Source organism: Myotis yumanensis, unplaced genomic scaffold (assembly GCF_028538775.1).
Source record: "Myotis yumanensis isolate MYYU_CA2020_CCGP unplaced genomic scaffold, mMyoYum1.0.hap1 SCAF_3, whole genome shotgun sequence".
Classification (NCBI taxonomy): domain Eukaryota; kingdom Metazoa; phylum Chordata; class Mammalia; order Chiroptera; family Vespertilionidae; genus Myotis; species Myotis yumanensis.
Genome location: NW_027223754.1, coordinates 191,624,613 through 191,638,174, shown reverse-complemented (window position 1 = coordinate 191,638,174; position 13,562 = coordinate 191,624,613). Strand labels below are relative to the sequence as shown.

Below are 13,562 nucleotides of genomic sequence, written 5' to 3'. Positions count from 1 at the left end.
TTTCCCCTAAATATAACCCTCCCACCTTCTCTCAAGCCCAAATCTTGTTCTCTGCCCTCTCATACCTCTCGTTCCCATGCTTTCAGACTATTATAATTTCTCAATTATGCAATACTTGGTACCCTCACAAACATTCTTCCAGAGAACTTTCTCCTTGGAAAACCACCACTTTCTTTAATTGTCAGCTTAAAAATATTTTCTCTGTAAGAATTTTGCTAGGATCCTCTTTTCAAGTTTTGGACATTTTCTCCATGTGTTGTCACTGAACCTTTCATATATCTTATATGCATTTATTTTTGAACGTCTTACTCTCTTTGGTAATGACATGTTGAAGGTTCATCTATTCAGTGTCTAATTTTCTAAACTAATTGTAGATTTAATACCAAGTTCCTTGTCATCCTTTTCTTACATTCTAGTTTTCAATAAAAATAATTTTATTTATTCCTGATACAGGAGAATGATGTAGTAATAATACTATACAGTCTGATAAAGTAACGACCTTAAGAATATAGTCAAAATAAAGACCTTAAAAATAAAGTCATGAGTTTTCTAAAGACTCATGAAATGGTTGATTTCAATTAGAAAGGAAATTTCCTTCCCTGTCAGGGCACATGCCTGGTTGTGGGCTCGATCTCCACTAGGGGGCGAGCAGGAGGCAGTCAGCGAATCAATGAAGTTTCTCTCTCATAGATGTTTCTATCTTTTTATCACTCTCCTTTCCTCTCTTTAAAAAATCAATATAAGGAATGAGGGAAAAGGGGAAGTACAGAGAGGAAAAGAAAGTGAAAATGAGGGTGAAGAGGGAGGGGAAAAAGATGAAAAACTTATTATGGCCTATAAAAAAAGATAAGAAACTTTACTAAGTTCCCAAATTATTACTAGTCCCATCTTCAATATGTGTTCTGTTACAATAATTCAAACTTCTATCAATGAATATACGTTAAGCATCCATAGGATGCAGACCACAGATTTCACAAGAACTTTTAGAAAAGGATTGTTTTGCAAAGGGAAATTGGTAATGTTGAGTAAATATAAAGACAATATCCTCTAAGAAGTATGCAGTATGATGCAGAACCTAATTTGTTTTCTCAAATAGAGAGAAAATTGAGCAGCAAAATTCAAACCCAGCCCCCCACCCATCTACCCACTGAATGCTTATTATCTATTTTCCCATTATGCAATAAGTTATTGGCATTCATAAATAGAACACAGCTAGTTCAAGACTGTTTACTCAGAAGCTTGAAGGCCCCTCACATGATGTTCTGAATATGAAACCTTATTATTGCTTTATTTTTTTGCTGTGAGGTTGGTGTGTGAAAGAGATTTTTTAATATAATAAATCAACAAATTTAAACGCTGCTATTGTGTTTGGATTACACTGAATTCATGAGTGAATCTCATAAAGTAATGCAAATATTGCAAAATTAAAAGAAAACCAACCAATGGTTATTGATAATAAAAGTAGGGAGACTGCAAAAATATCATCGTTTTTTATAAAACAAGTAATTTTAAATGACATTAGTCTGAATTCATATGATTACATCTTAAAATGTCATTTAAATTGTTCATTCATATTTTGATGTATTACGTATAAGAAATTTTATTCTATAAAATTTGGGAACTTTTATAGATGCTAAGGTGTACACTTCTTGAATGCCAAGAATCTAGTAAATTTATAACAAATTAATTTAGAGATTTAGAGTGAAACATTAATAAAAATGTCTAAACATTAATTTCATGTACTTTTATGTTAATATAACATATTTCTTATAAGGAGAATAAAAGCTATATTTTATGTAAAATATCTTAGGTCTATGATGTCTTAACTTCTTGGAATACATGAGTCCAGTTTGCTGCAAATCCATTTTCTAACCAAATGGGTACTGGAACCACTAATCCCAGTTTTGTGTAGATAGGCACATTCTCCATCACTGATTTCTTCAAACCTGAAAAAAAATACCAAAGAATAAAAAGGATATAGAATGAAGGAATACTTATTGGAAGACTTAGAGAAAATAATTTCCTCTGATGTGTGCTTTTACTCTAACCCCAACACCATATTATTTGAATATAAAGCAAACTGAATTCATATGCCTTGCCTGGCCTAAAATGTTACCTGTATGATGAAATGCAAGGCTTACTGTCAAACTTGTGGCCCAGTGCACGAAATTCATGCACATTAAAAGGGAATTAATTAGAGGAAATATTTTAATATTGCTATTTGCCCTTTCTCTATAATAGAAGTGTGAGAAATGAAAGAAAATTAGTAAAATGTATATGAAAATAATATATAAATTTATTAATAAATAAACAGTAACAAAAGGATATAACAACAACAGAGGCATGATATAAAAACAACAAAAACATGATATGAAAACAACAAAAACATGATATGAAAACAACAAAAACATGATATAAAAACAACAGTGATGCAAACAATGACTGATAAAGTGATTAAACTTATTCTAATATCTCCCTGCACACCACATTAAGAATGAAACACTTTCAGAGTGCTTGACTAATTTCCCTTGTGAAGTATTTAGAACTTTAACGTCACATGCTCTTCGAACTCAAGAGAAAGCAACCTATAACTGACCATGTGTGAAAACTGGTTCAGGTAGGAATATTCCTACTCTACCTAGAATTTGTCCTGTGATTTATTAATAGTCATCACAAATCTGGCATCACAGGAAACTGTCGTCGAATCAATTTAAATGGGAGCCCAGTGTCAGATGGGGACAAATCAATTCTTGGAATCAGAACAACCTCTCCCTCTGCAGATCATGTTAATACTTCAGCTTCAATAATGTTAGGTTGTAATCTTTTGATAATAAATCTGGTACCATTACAAAGACCCCATTAACTAATAAGATTTCTCAATAGCATGATGATTGCACCCACTTTCAATTTTAATTTATGACACGGCATTCTCAAAGGAGTAATACTATTAAGACATTCGATGGCAAAATTTTCCTTTTCAGCATCTTCTGTTGAATAAATTGCCCATTTTTTGACAAAGAATTGCATGTTTAGATATATTTTTAATATTATCTATAGATATACTATTTCCAAAGGTAGCTTCAATAATAGATCCATTACAAATCATTTCACAGGGGATTTCAATAATATCCATTCCTAAATGAAAACTGCTATCAAGTTTGCCATCTCAAAGTTTTACTAACCATTCACTATAAGCAGAATCCTCTGATCTCATATTTGTTGTAAGAGGCAACTTTCTGAAACATCCCCAAACATTACAGTACTTTAAACTCATGTGTACTATGGCCGATCACATAGCATGCAGTACAATACTGAGACATTGTCAAAAATCCCCTCCAAGAAGAACTTTCCCACCAAATACAACATTCAAATTCATAATTTCTCTTAATAATCTGTCTATGATGTTTATAGCATGACTAGATGCCATGATGCATTCATCAATAATGAGAAGTTGGGCCTTTTGAATAGTTTTAGCAACTTCACTGTTTATATCAAGTCTAGAAATTGAAGTTTCATTTAATGGAATGGGTAATTTATATTGGGAATGAAAGGTGCTTCCACCGAGAAGTAAATTTGCAGCAATTCCTGTAGATGCTGTGGGTAAAACAGTACCACCATGACCTCTAATATAATGTATTGAAACTTTATAAAGATATGTCTCCATGTTCCAAGGGCCGTTTCCTGCCTCAAACCTCGCCTTCCCGGGAAACAGCTCTGGGAGGGCGCAGTCCTTGGCAATGTGACCCAGGACTCGTCCAAGCTCCGAAAGCTGGTTCCTGCCTCAAACCTTGCCCTCATGGGAAACAGCTCGGGAAGGGCACAGCCCTTGGCCAGACGACCCAGGACTCAGTGCATCCACGGTCCAAGGGTAGGTTCCTGCCTCAAACCTTACCCTCACGGGAAACAGCTCAGGAAGGGCACAGCCATTTCCCAGGCGACCCCTGCAGGACTGACTTCCTTCCGGTTGGTCGAGCTTTGGACGTGATGTGTTACACCCAGGGTTTTTATATAAATAGATACATTTTAAATGTGTGTTGCAAGATATTCTTTTTATTCAATATTGTTGAACATCAATTTTATAAATCTAAAATGGAAATAAATATACTCACTTCCCAGCGTTATTGTGAGGGTCAAATGATATGATTATGAAGCATTGTGTTTACAATATTATAGATGTTAAGTAACTTGTATAATACTTTATGTTACCACATTTTCTCTAGGTTCATTTTATAACTCAGATTTCTCCATGGTAGGAAAGGCTCAGAATCCCAGTGTTAGGTGTGTAAATTATATACTCAGGACATACCAATCACTGTAGGTGGTTCCATCTATCCACTTCCAGGTCTGTCCTTGTTTTCGGCTCAGTCCAATCCAATATTGAGACTGTTCAGAATATCGCTTCAGGAAAACCTTTGATAAAGAATATTTACAGAGTAAACAGAAAATGCCTTTTTCTGTTGGATTTTCTTTCACCTAATTCATTATACTCTTTATCGAAATACAGATTTCCAGATTTGGAAATAATCTTGGAGGTGACATTGTCCCTATTTGATTCATGGGTTAGTTTTGGGTTGTGTTACTTCTATAACAACTTCTACAATAAATTGCATTGGGTAGATTTCTCTCTTTTCTAAAATAATTTTATATAAGAGAAAAATTATCTGTTTTGTGAAGGCTTGGTCAAATTTTGCAGTAAATCATCCTAGCCTTGGTGCCTTTTATGATGGGAGAATTTTAGTTAGTCATAAAATATATTGAATATTTATTGGTTTGTTCAGGTTTTATATAGGTTCATAATTTACTTTAATACATTATATTTTCTGACAATATTAGCACTAACCAAACTTTTTTTGTTTTATTTGGGTTTGGGTTTGGTCAATAGTTGCTTTTCATATCTTTTCCTCTCACTTTATCTCCTTCGTGTCTGTGTGTATGCGCATGCACACACATGTGTCTACATGCTTAGCTATGTCTGTGTAAGTAGCACCAACTGGACTCTGTTATTTTATTAAAATCAATCTGGTATATTTGTCTTTTAAGAGATAAATTAAAAACTTTTACATTTTATCACAATTGCTGTTATATTTTAATTTATCAATTCTGTGTTTTCTGACCATTTTTCTACTCTTTTTTTTAACCTTTTTCTGAATTCTTTTGGATCGATGATTTTTCTTTCATTACAAAATGAGATATTTATTTTAATTTTTATGCAATAACACTAGGAGGAAAATTCTATTTGGATTGATACTATTTCTATGTCTTTATTTAAATTCTTTGGTTTACTTGAACTGTTTTTTTACTCTTTCATGCTTACTATTTAAATTTTATACATATCATACATATCCCAATTTTAGGTTGTCTAAACAATCCTATCTAATAATAGACAAACATGGTAATTTACCATACCTCTGGCACGCTTCCAATTGGCTAATCAGGGGAATATGCAAATTAACTGCCAACCAAGATGGCGGCCGGCAGCCAGGCAGCTGAAGTGAACAGGAGGCTTGCTTGCTCCAGTGATGGAGGAAGCGAAGGTTCCCTGCCTGCTGCAGACTGGCTCTGAGCTGCACTCTAAGAAACAATGTTGCAATTATAGAAGCTAAACAAAACCCAGATATCTGCTTTCAGCAGCGGAGGCCTCAGAGCTGGAGCTGTAACAGTGTTTCAATTACAGAAGGTAAATAAATCCCAGATACCTTTCAGCAGCAGAGGCCTTAGAGCTGGAGCCGGCTCTCAGCTCCAGTTACAGCCATAGAAGGTAAATAAATCCCAGAATAAAAAAAAAGAAAAGAAAAAAAGGAGAGGTTGGGAGCTTCAGTCGCCCACCAGCCTGAAAACGGCCCTCAGCCCCTCACCCAGGCTGGCCAGGCACCCAAGCAGGACCCCCACCCTGATCCTGGACACCCTTCAGGGCAAACCAGCCGGCTCTCACCCGTGCACCAGGCCTCTATCCTATATAGTAAAATGGTAATATGCAAACTGACCCTAACAGCAGAACAACTGGAAATGACTGGTCACTATGACACACACTGACCACCAGGGGGCAGACGCTCAATGCAGGAGCTGCCCTCTGGTGGTCAGTGAGCTCCCACATAGGGGAGCTCTGCTCAGCCACAAGCCAGGCTGACGGCTGCTAGTACAGCGGTGGTGGTGGGAGCCTCTCTTGCCTCCTCAGCAGTGCTAAGGATGTCCGACTGCAGCTTAGGCCTGTTCTCTGCTGGCAAGTTGACATCCCCCAAGGGCTGCCGGGCTGCCAGAGGGATGTCTGACTGCCAGCGTAGGCCCAATCCCCTGGGGAGCAGGCCTTAGCCAGCAAGTGATCATCCCCCAAAGGGTCCCAGACTGCGAGAGGGCACAGGCTAGGCTGAGGGACCACCCCCCCACCGTGTGCACAAATTTTTGTGCACCGGGCCTCTAGTCTATGCATATAAAAGCCTAACTGACCGTTATGGTGGAATGACCGGAATGACCGAAACAACTGGTCTCTATGATGGACACTGAGCATGCAGGCAGGTGAGCAGTTAGGGGCAAGCAGACAGGCGAGGGATTAGGGGTGAGCGGTCTTGGATTGAGAGACTGCCGGTTTAGGCGGGCCTAAACTGGCAGTCAGACATCCCCTGAGGGGTCCTGGATTGCGAGAGGGCGCAGGCCAGTCTGAGGGAACCCTCCCCCTGTGCACAAATTTTGTGCACTGGGCCTCTAGTTATTTAAATCATTGTTTAGACATTATTTGTTTCTTTAAAGTTTTAACATTTATTAGCATAAAATTATTTGTAATATTATATGCTTTTAAATCTCAGTTGTTTGTATTAGCATGGGTATATCTTTTCTCCTTTTCTGTGATCAGTCCTGTCTATTCAGAGAAATAGTTTTGCCTTTGTGTATCCTCACTGATTATTTTCTTGTGCTCTTTTTCTGTATTTTCTCTTATGCTTTTTAGTTAAACTATTTATTTCCTTTGTTCTATTTTTATACCGGCCTGATACTTTCCCATATTTCCTGCTTTATTTTCATAATTTTCTATTTTAATGAATGAAATGTATAATTTCATTTTTATTTCTCAGCTGCCCTCATATCTTCATTTTAAAATCTTCACCAGAGTGTTCTTCAAAATTAATTTCATATTGGGTCAATCCCTCATGTGTCTATTCTTCATAGAGTAGGTGTTCAACAAATGTTAAATATATCCCCATGCTTCGTAAGATCTTAACTTTTCTGTCTCTTACCACCTGACATTCTACATCTCTATTATTTCTGGTTTAGGGGCAGTTTGTATTGCATGCTTTTACGTTTCTTCATTTACCCATTCTGTGCCCTAATGTTCCCAGATATTAATTATATTACTCATTTTATAATTCTTTCCAGTATTTTTGACAAATGGTTTGTTATGACTCTTCACTTACTATTTTTAAATATAGTTCCACAAAAGGCAACTTTCATTTGGTATAAAATAGATAGGTGAACAAAAACAAACAGGTGAACAAAAACAAGTAGGTGAACAAAATAGGTAGGTGAGCCTGCTGTGAGCTGCTTCTTATGGCCTGAGTTGATGTGGAAAATAGGGCTTCCCCTATGCTGGGTAAGAAGGTCTGTTCTGGAACATTCCCACTTCCAGTAGCACTCTTCAGAACAGCTCTAATCTTGGAAAGATAATTATAGTTCAGAAGTATTGCCTTACCAGTTCTTTTGTGGTGTTGAACACAGCAAGAGTTGCTGCATGAGAGACACAGAAGTTTTGGCTTGCTGCCCAGGTGGTTGTATTTTCAGAAAAATAGAAGCACTTTCCTAGGTAACCAATCCAGCCATCCAGGCATGATTTGTGTTCAGTGGAAGATTCGTGTTTTTCTAAAAAAAAAAAAAAAAATGATTTTAAAACATATTAAGTAGTTAGGGGGTAAAAAGCCCTGAATTTAAAACAATTATCCATGTGAATGAAATCCACCAGAATTGCTTTGACTCTTCAATCTGAAACACTTCATTATTCACGCTTTACATTGTTCCCTAAGAGAGAACAACTCCCAATTTTATGTATTTATTTTATTGCTAGGTTGAAAGAAATTCTTGGTGAATGCTATTCAGGTAGTACTTATGGCTCATATTTAAGGCTTGGTGCTCTTCTCAAGTGACATACTATTCCTAGGCAATCAGACTCATTCCCATACATTATATGTACTTATATATTTACACACACACATACATAAATATGTGTGTATATATATATATGCACACAGCATATGTACATATATACATCTAGGTACATATATAATTATGCATATACATATATTTATATATCTTAATGCCTTCTTCATAGAATGAGGTTGATTAATAATCTACATTCTATATAAACATATTTAGATGTGCATATGTGCACATGTATGTATACATGTATATAGAATATGTTTCAATGTATTAGTTTATAAATGTATACATTAAATGCACATTTATAATACAAACATTCATGTATAAATGATATGCACATTTATATATATACACCTATATTATAATATACTTATGCATATATTTTCAAACATCTCAAAATATTCTGAGTTATTTATAGGAGATATATCCATAGCTCACTATCATAAAGGAGAGATCTATCTTGCTGCTTTTATAGTTTAAAAGTAACTTATATTTGGTGTAAAAAGTGCTTATTAGGAGAGCAACAATTTTTCTCCTGCCCAATTCTTACACTCATATGCTTGGTTGTGAATTATGAATAGGACTTAGAAATATGGCCCATTATTTTAAACTTCATAACCAGAGAGAAAGATTACATTTTGTATCTTGAACTCAGTTTTCATCCTTATAGACATAGAGCTCAACTAGAAACAGCTTAGGAAAAAAATTACTCACATTTATATATTTGGGCAAAGTAGTCCACAACTAGATAATCTTCCACAAACTTCTTACTATCAGTCTACAGTGAGATAAGGACCCTGTGACACATTATTAACTAAATCACTAAATATACTGCTTAGTCCAGCCGTGGGCAAACTACGGCCCGCGGGCCAGATCTGGCCCGTTTGAAATGAATAAAACTAAAAAAAAAAAAAAAAAAAAAGACAGTACCCTTTTATGTAATGATGTTTACTTTGAATTTATATTAGTTCACACAAACACTCCATCCATGCTTTTGTTCCGGCCCTCCGGTCCACTTTAAGAACCGATTGTGGCCCTCGAGTCAAAAAGTTTGCCCACCCCTGGTTTGATATTTTTTCAAAATGATACTTTCTTAATGAAGGAAGCTCTGTGGTGATTTACATTTTATCACAAGCTCCATACATTATAAAGACTAAATAATACTGGTTTTAAAGGAAATTTCATATGCATTAAGTTAATTTTATCCTCACAATATTTAATATAGCTATTATTCTCATGTTATAGAAGAAAAAAACATATGCTTATTCTGTATACATAAAGATGTCTGAAATGACCTTTAATTCTGAACTTAAGTATGAAAGGTCCACATATGATGAAATTTTTATAGGAGAGTTAACATGAACATGTTTTGGACAAGGAAAACTCACCTGTTAAAATTGTGGTCAATGTAATTACTAGAATAATCAGAAAGAAGGTGATGATGGTGATGATTTTAGAGGTACTAAGTCTCATATTATTCCTTTTTAGGTGTTCTTGTGACTTTACAGTAAGGTTGGAAGAGGTATCATAACCTATAGAAAAATAATCAGTTCTTCATTACCAATAAGTGAGTGTAGAATGTTTTGGAATTAGATCAATATACATAAACTAATCATATTACTATATACTATCAATTATCGATAGGAAATTAAAATATAACATACCATTTACAGTGGCATAAAATATTAAGTACTCATAGATAAATCTGACAAAAGACACATAAACTGTACACTGAAGACTATAAAACGTTGCTGAAAAAATTGCAAACACAAATAAATTGAGGGAGATACAGTATTGTTAAGATGTCAATTCTACTCAAATTAATTCATAGATTCATCACAACCCCAAACAAAATTCTGAACATTCTATTTTCTTTTGTAAAAATTTATAAAGTTTATATAAAAATGGAAAAAACTAGAATGGCTAGAACTGAAAACTAAGTTGAAGGATAAACATTACCTGATTTAAAGACTTATTATAAAGCTACAGGTGTCAATACAGCATGGCATTGTTGTAAAAATAGACAAATGGTCTAGGATAGACCCAGATTTTTGTCGGACACAAAAAAGGATAGTCATTTTAATAAATGTTTCCTGAATAATTGGATACCCATATACAAAATGAATATATCACATTCCATATACAAAAATTAATTCCAAATGGGCCATAGGAGTGAATGTAATACCTAAAACTATAAAATTGTAAAACAAAGATTTCCTGAATCAAATCCAAAAAGCACAATCTATAAAAAGTAACAAGTTGGACTTCCTAAAAACTAAGAATATCTGCTTTTCAGAAGGTAGTGTTAACAAAAAATAAAAAGATGAAACAGAGATTTGGAGAAAATATTTGTGAAGCAAATGTCTGATACAGGACTTGTGTCAAGAATATATAAAGAACTCTTAATACTTAATAAGGAAACACACAATATATTGTAAAAAAAATCTGAGCAAGAGTTCAACAGACACTTCATGAACTAAGACATACAGATGGCAAATTGAACATAAAAAGATGTTCATCATCACTAGTCATTAAAAAAGGCAAACTAAGCCAAATGTTGAAATCACTACAAATCTTTTAAAATGACTAAAAAAGTGGCTGACCACACTGAGTATTGGGGAAAATATGAAAGAACTGGAAATCCCATCCAGTGTTGGTAGAAATGTAAAATGGTATGAACGTTTTGGGAAGCAGTATAGAAGTGTCTTTAAAAAAACAAATATGCACCTATTCTATGATTCATCCATTCTACTCATAGGTGTTTCCCCCCAAAATGGAAGCCTATGTCCATACACATACGGGTAAACAAATTTCTATAACAGCTTATTTGTAATAACCCCAAACTGGAAACAATCCAAATGTTCCTTAATGGGTGAATGCATAAATAGGTTAAGGTACAGCTATATGAGTGAAAACTAGTCGGAAAAATAACAAGAGGAATGAACTATTGAGATCTACAAAGCATGGATCAATATTAAAATAATTATGCTGGATAGTAAAAGCAGAACCGAAATGAGTACACAGTGTGTGATTCCATCTATGTGAAACTTCAGAAAATGGAAGCCTGTCATAGTGACACAAAACTGATTTGTGGCTGTCATGGAGGGCAGGCTGAAAGTGGCAGTAAAAAAAGATTAGATTACGGTGATGTATGGAGAAACTTTTAGTGTTGATGGATGTGTTCATTATCTTGACCGTATTTGTGGATTCATGGATGTGTCATATATGTCAACATTTATAAATTGTACACTTTAAATATGTGTATTTTCATGTATGTCACTTTATCTAAATAAAGCTGTTAAATAGTACAACGATCAGTTATCTTTTATTCACACAGTGTGTACTGTTTACCTGGGGTAACTGAAAAGAATTTGATCGAGATAGAAGACATGAAGAGCGTAGAGACAGTAATTTCTCAGGTGGATAAGGATTCAGAGTGGAAGGCAGGGACTGGCAAAATATAAATGTGCTTCCATCACAAGCCACATCTAGAGCCTGTCACAGAGATGCTTCTTACCTGAAGACTGGGACTCTCCTATACTTGTCAGGTTTAGGTCATTATTCATGTCTCCTCTGAGTAAAAAAAAAAAAAAAATACAGACTGGTCACAGTAAACACACTGGATTCAAGATCCCTGCTCAATCCCTGGGTTTAGCTTCGATAATATAAAGGAAGACAATTAAAAATAGAATACAATGTTAAGACAACCTAAAATGAAAATGCAACATTAATATAAAATATTATATTAATATTTTAATATTAAAATAATAATGAAATATTATTTTTTATTAATATAAAGATATTGGAGGTAATAGAAAAATTAAGAAGAGAGGGAGTAATAGAAAAATAGTAAGAGAGGTAATAGAAAAATTAAAAATTAAGGGAGTCTCGGAACTCGAGGGCGCACCACCACCACCACCACAAGAAAAAAAAATATGTCAGAGGTTCCTCGGAAATCACATAATTTCTTCCCTCTTGGCATGTTGCCATTCAAAGTTCATTCTACCTCATTGCAGTTTGAGACGTCACTGGAGGTAGTTTGGACTCTGAAATGATTCTTCTGACAGTTGGATTCAGTGCAAAGAAAGTGAGAGTCAGTGGTTTATGAAGCCACCAGTTTGATTTTTCACAGCAGCATCCTGACCTACCAAAATGTTTAGTTAATTTTGACCACTAGGGATTCCCAGCCACGGAATCAATTCTAAAAAAACTGAGCATGAAATGGCAAGTTAGACTTCAGTGAAAGAAATATGAATTTGTTTTAATGATAATAATAGGAAAAATTATACCTAATATCTAATGTGTTTTTACTCTATGGTAGGCCTATTCCTGAGCTCTTAAATTTTATGATTTAATTTAAACTCAATAGCATTACCAAACAGGAGCTTAAATGTTTCATTAATTTACAGATGAGGCAATTTCCTTAAAGTAACAGAGATTTTAAAAACTTTCATAAAGGAACGCAGCCAATATGTGGCAGAGCTTAGATACTAACAGGCTCTGTTCATTAAACCACTATTATACTCTACAGCTTCTCTCTATTCGGGACTTTGCCACGAATGTTCTTATATGCTGAACGTCTACTTCCAGATGTAGAAAGCAGACCTCAAGTTAAACAACAACAAAAAATGTTCTATTTGCATTATGCTAAGATGATTGTAATCATTTAATATCATTTGACAGAGGTGAGGATGAAATACAAGGATGGCAGCCTATATTTCAAAGTCATCTCCTTGAGAAACAAACAGAGAGTAATGGGTTGGTATTTTTCAAAAAGCTGGCCTCTAAGGAATAGAGTTCTCTCTAATTTTGTATTTTGAAGTTTTTAATGTATGAATATTATTTCACATCTCCAAAATAATTATTTTAGGAGGCAAGCAGGTATGTGTGTGTGTGTGTATGTGTGTGTGTGTGTGTGTATGTGTGTGTGTGATGAGAGAAAGAGAGAGAGAGAGAGAGAGAGAGAAAGAGAGAGAGAGAGAGAGAGAGAGAGAGAGAGAGAGGAGAGATTGGGGAAACCTGTGGATAGATTCTTTCCATCAAGCCTTTATCTCTAGTACAAATTAATCCAAAAGTCTAAATGCCATTTTAAAACCATAAACTTTGTTACCAGGTAGCCATGGCCACATTAACACTAATTACAAACCATACCCCAAACCCTGGCTCACTCACTTGTCTGTGCTGCATTGGCTGAGAGCTGTTTGCTAGAAGCTGGCAACCACACGGCTGTCTCAGGCTGCCGGTCTGGCCGTACTTGTTATTCTGAGATCCAGGCTGAAGAGGCAGCTTTTCCAGCTCTTCTCAAGGAGATAGCAGACGTCTAAGACAGTAAACCTAACTGCTCAGTTATATAAGCTTCTGAGCTGAAATTTATTCAATGTCCCTGCTGACTCAGTCAGGGGTACACTTCACTTCCAGTAAGA

At 35.2% G+C, this 13,562-nt stretch overlaps 1 protein-coding gene across 1 annotated transcript; it reads right to left on the bottom strand.

The window, feature by feature from the left end:
• Positions 1 to 1,818: 1,818 nt before the first annotated feature.
• CLEC2D (C-type lectin domain family 2 member D) lies at positions 1,819 to 11,705 on the bottom strand. Its single transcript, XM_070407893.1, has 5 exons — positions 11,657 to 11,705; positions 9,528 to 9,671; positions 7,679 to 7,845; positions 4,307 to 4,410; positions 1,819 to 1,946 (listed from the first exon to the last, which is right to left on the bottom strand). Exons 1-5 carry the CDS (start codon positions 11,703 to 11,705, stop codon positions 1,823 to 1,825), a joined length of 588 nt encoding a protein of 195 aa, XP_070263994.1. The 3' UTR covers positions 1,819 to 1,822.
• Between the last annotated feature and the right edge of the window lie 1,857 nt (positions 11,706 to 13,562).

What these genes read in the sequence shown, in the direction of transcription:
- CLEC2D (XM_070407893.1), bottom strand. Translation starts at nt 11,705, where the DNA reads ATGAATAATGACCTAAACCTGACAAGTATAGGAGAGTCCCAGTCTTCA. An exon ending in ATTGACCACAATTTTAACAG is followed by an intron (nt 7,846 to 9,527) that starts GTGAGTTTTCCT and finishes TTTTTTTTTTAG; the next exon opens with AAAAACACGAATCTTCCACT. An exon ending in GGAACCACCTACAGTGATTG is followed by an intron (nt 1,947 to 4,306) that starts GTATGTCCTGAG and finishes ATTTTTTTTCAG; the next exon opens with GTTTGAAGAAATCAGTGATG.